This window comes from Bison bison, unplaced genomic scaffold, assembly GCF_000754665.1.
Source record: "Bison bison bison isolate TAMUID 2011002044 unplaced genomic scaffold, Bison_UMD1.0 scf7180017864516, whole genome shotgun sequence".
In the NCBI taxonomy this organism is placed as follows: domain Eukaryota; kingdom Metazoa; phylum Chordata; class Mammalia; order Artiodactyla; family Bovidae; genus Bison; species Bison bison.
The window spans coordinates 9575906-9580076 of NW_011495069.1; the positions used below are offsets into that span (position 1 = coordinate 9575906).

The 4171-nt window shown below is 58.8% G+C and overlaps 1 protein-coding gene across 3 annotated transcripts in view; it reads left to right on the top strand.

Moving 5' to 3' along the window:
- SYTL1 (synaptotagmin-like 1) overlaps positions 1–4171 on the top strand; it is a 9098-nt gene that overhangs the window by 1441 nt on the left and 3486 nt on the right. The window contains exons 2-8 of one of the 3 annotated variants that reach the window (XM_010830126.1): positions 903–1131; positions 2103–2302; positions 2451–2523; positions 2599–2644; positions 3070–3154; positions 3774–3877; positions 4040–4153. In XM_010830126.1, the coding sequence (XP_010828428.1) occupies positions 941–1131; positions 2103–2302; positions 2451–2523; positions 2599–2644; positions 3070–3154; positions 3774–3877; positions 4040–4153 (813 nt within the window). In that variant the 5' untranslated portion in view covers positions 903–940. Of the gene's footprint in view, positions 1–902; positions 1132–2102; positions 2303–2450; positions 2524–2598; positions 2645–3069; positions 3155–3773; positions 4154–4171 lie in introns of all 3 variants that reach the window. The other 2 variants (XM_010830128.1, XM_010830125.1) reach the window with 2 other exon arrangements.

The window sequence follows — 4171 nt, forward strand, 5'->3', positions numbered from 1 at the left end:
GCCGCGGTTACCTCCGGGGAGGAAGTTGGGCTGTGGGCTGGGGAGGAGGTTGCCTCAGACAGGAAGGCCCACTGGGCCAGGGCAGGGTGGGGGTGAAGGGTGGAGGGGAGGGACCCAGGTAGGGGGATTCCCAGGGCAGGGGGCCAAGCAGATATGTGTGTGAGCCTGTGTTTCCCAAGCCAGATATGTGTCTGGCTGTGTGTGTGTGTGTGTGTGTGTGTGTGTGTGTATTCCCCATGTGTGTGCAGCTGCATTTCTGCATTTAACTAGTCAAACACTTACTGACTATCTGTTGTGTGCACAATTCTGGCTTTAGGGGTGAGGCCCTGGTCTCTCTAGCTTCAAGGCCACAATCCAGTTTCAGGGGTGCAGTATGTGTGTGCAAAAGTCTGTGTGATTTGTAAGTATCTAGGGACACGCCTTTGTCCCCAGACTTACCCTTGTGCAAGTGAAGCCATCTGTGGTCCTTGTCACCCTTGTGTGCTCTTGCCTGTGTGCAGGTGTAAGAATGTGTGAGGTACAGCTCTTGGTCTGCACATAGATCTGGGTCTATGACTGCCTAGGGCCCTTAATGTGGGACCAGGTATCGTGTGCCTGTTTTTATACAAGGGTCAGTGTGCATGTGTGACCAGGTGTACTTCTCAGTGGGGGTAAGTGTATCTACATGTATCAGTGAGTACACATATGTCTCTGTACATGTCTTGGAGTGTGTCCCTGAGTATGTTCATGGGCCTCTGTAAGTGTGTGTCCATGAGTGCCTGTCATGCCACCTTGATCTCAGCCTTCCTGGGCTTGTACCCTGCCCACCACAGGGGTGTATATTTGGGCAGAAAAGGGCATCTGGCTCCAGGATGTGCCCTGTACAGGGGCAAGGCCTGACCTGACCCTTGGTCTGCCCCCAGGGAGTCACGTGTGCCCAGCCTGAGCGCTGGCCCGGCTGATGCCCCAGAGGGGCCATCCAGCTCCAGAGGGGCCCTGGTCCCTGCCTGGCCTCCTCATGGCACGTGAGCCAGAGCCCGAGGCCGACGGGCTCCTGGATCTCAGCTTCCTGACAGAGGAGGAGCAGGAGGCCATTGCTGAGGTCCTGAAGCGAGATGCCCGCCTGCGCCAGCTGGAGGAGGGACGGATCAGGTAAGGCAGAACAAGGGGAGCCCGGGAAGGGGCTCCGGCCTTGGGAGGCTCAGGTGGCCCCCACCCTGTCCCTTCAAGGTGCAGCTTGTCAGATATCTCAGTAGGCTTTGCTTTTGCCCCCTGGTCTACTTGGCCCTTGGCCCGCTCAGCTCATCACCTCTCCCAGCGTGGCTGCACCCGCTCCCTTGCCAGCCTCCCTGCCTGCAGGCTCGCCCTTTCGGGCCCACCGCCATGCTGCAGCCAGAACTCTCCAGATCTACTCTTGGTATCCACTCCTGAAACCTCACACGGTTCCTCAGCGTCCCATCAGCTCCGCACTGCGGTCCACAAGGCCCCCCTGGTTGGTCTCTGTCAGCCTCTCGCATCTCACCTTCCACCAGGAAACCCCACCCCCCGATGCACAGACTCAAAGTGTAGCGCTGCAGCCACTCAGTTGCTCCACAGTCCCTGGACACACCCTTCACTTCTGGGCTGTTCCTCGTGCCTGGAAGAAGCAGTGAAGAGGAGCACCATCAGTAGTGTCTGGGGATGCACAGACACCTACTAGCTTGTAACTTGGACCTCCCCAGCACCGCTCTCCTCATCTGTAAAATGGGGTTAAGGAGCCTACTTCATAGAGTTAGGAAGGGTTATACACAGTCATTTAATGAAGAATAAATATTTTCCTTCTCTACCTGGAGAACTGAATTTGTCCTGGGTAAGAAATTCAAATGTCACTTCCTCTGGGAAGCTCTCCAGGATTCTCAAAGGCAAAGCTGATCTTCTTACATATATATGACTCCTACCTCACTGTAGTGTCCTGGTTTATTCCAGACTCAGTTCCCCACCAACCTGAGCACCTCCAAAGCAGGGATCAAGTCTGATTTACTGTTATATCCCTGGCCCCAGGTACAGGGCCTGCCACACAGAGTGGGTGGCGAGAATGTTTGGTTGCATAAGCGGTGACCGCCATGTCCTCCCCCATCCTCCAGCAAGCTCCGGGCATCACTGGCAGACCCTGGGCAGCTGAAGATCCTAACTGGGGACTGGTTCCAGGAAGCACGCTCCCAGCGGCACCACCACGCCCACTTCGGCTCTGACCTGGTCCGAGCTTCTATCCGCAGAAAGAAGGGCTGCAGGAGTGAGAGGAGCTCCCCAGAGGGGGCAGGTCTTGTGCAGCCCAGCTCACTGGGTATGTGCGGACAAGGAGATGGGGCCCCTGGTACTATGTGACTCTGTGTGGGCACCACCCCTCCATGGGCTGTGGGGAGTGGGTGGGTATCTCCAAGGACCAGACATCCCAGGAGCAGGGGTTCACAGAACGTCTCACCTGGGTGCAGGAGACCAGGCTGGAGGCAGCGATGTGGAGGCCGAGGCTGCAGGGAAAGAGACTGAAGAGGCCCTGGAGCCCAGGTGAGGAGGCGTGGCGGGCAGTGGCGGGTACTTCCCAGTCGGCCCATCCCTGACTACACCTCTCCCTCCTCCCAGGCTCTCCGTAGACGAGGGCCCCCAAGAGAGGTTCATTGAGGCCGAGGTGAGCAATGAGTGACTCAGCGGGCTAACGAGTGCATGTACAGAGTCTCTGGAGGGGAGGTGGAGTGTACTAGGGAAAGAACCCAGCCTGCAAATTAATTGGGAGACCCTGGGCTAGGCCTCTGTCCTCCTCTGTCACATGGGGCTGTGGACCCAGCCTCCAAGGGATGGGGTGGGGGACAGAGCTGGGCAAGGTCCAAGACTCAGATGCCACCAGTGGGGACCCTGGGAGTCAAGCAGAGCAGGCCCTGAAGTGTGAAGGGGCGTGAAGTAAAAGGGCCAGACTGGTCCTGCAGCTGGTTACTGGCTCGGCCCTGAGGGTGGTGTAAAATCTGGAGCTGAAGCCTCTAACCTCTGACCCCATCATAACCTCTGACCCCTTCACCACCAGTCCCCACTGTGACTTCTACCCCTTGCTTCTTTCAGGGACCGGATGTCCCCTCACCACGTGTCTCCACAAAGCCTTCAGAGCAGGAGGAGGAGCCCCAAGCCGAAGAAGATGAGCGGGAAGGTGTGTGTTCAAAGCACCAGGAGGCTGGGGGATCAGAAACAGCTCTGTGTGTGCTGTGTGCTTAGTCGCCCAGTCGTGTCTGACCCTTGCGACCCCATGGACTGTAGCCCACCAGGCTCTTCTGTCCATGGGAGTTCTCCAGGCAAGAATCCTGGAGTGGGTTGCCATGCCCTCCTCCAGGGGATCTTCCCAACCCAAGGATCAAACCCTGGTCTCCTGCATTGCAGGCGGGTTCTTTACCATGTGAGCTTCCCTGGTGGCTCAGATGGTAAAGAGTTTGCCTGCAATGCAGGAGACATGGGTTCGATCCCTGGGTCAGGAAGATCCCCTGGAGAAGAATGGTAACCCACTCCAATATTCTTGCCTGGAAAACCCATGGACAGGGAGTCTGGCAGGCTACAGTCCAGGGAAGCCCAGAGACAGCTATAAGTGACCCCCAAACACCTGTTTTCACCTTTCTCCTCTTGTTTTGGGGGCGGGGAGGCGTGGTCTCCACAGGTGACCGCAGGGCAGCCCTGGGCCTGAACCTGGCTGGTAAACCAGTCCCTCCAAATTTGCTCAGGGGCGGGCTGGCGGGCGGGAGGGGAGGGGCTCGCTGAGCAGCTTGTGCCCCTCCCAGCCCCTGACCTGGAGCACCCTCTGGTCATCGCCGGAGAGGAGGCGGACCCGGAGATGCAGCCGCCGTCGATGGGAGAGGAGGAGCCGCAGACCCCGCCTGCCCAGGTAGGCGGGAGCGGCCCGCGGCTGCTCTCAAGACCCGGAGCGGATTCCGGGCGGGGAGCGCCTCTGCCCGAGGCTGCGAGTGTGCGGGACCAGGAAAAGCCGCGGGAGGAGCAAGGGGTACGGGGGCGCCCCGGTCACTTAGTCACTTACTCCCCTCCTGAGACTCAGGCAGCGTCTGAGATGCTGGAGAATGGGGAGGAGAACCCGGGGCCCGACTCCTCGTTCGACCGCATGCTCAGCAGCAGCTCCTCCATGTCCAGCCTCAACTCCTCCACGGTGAGGGGGTGAGGGAAA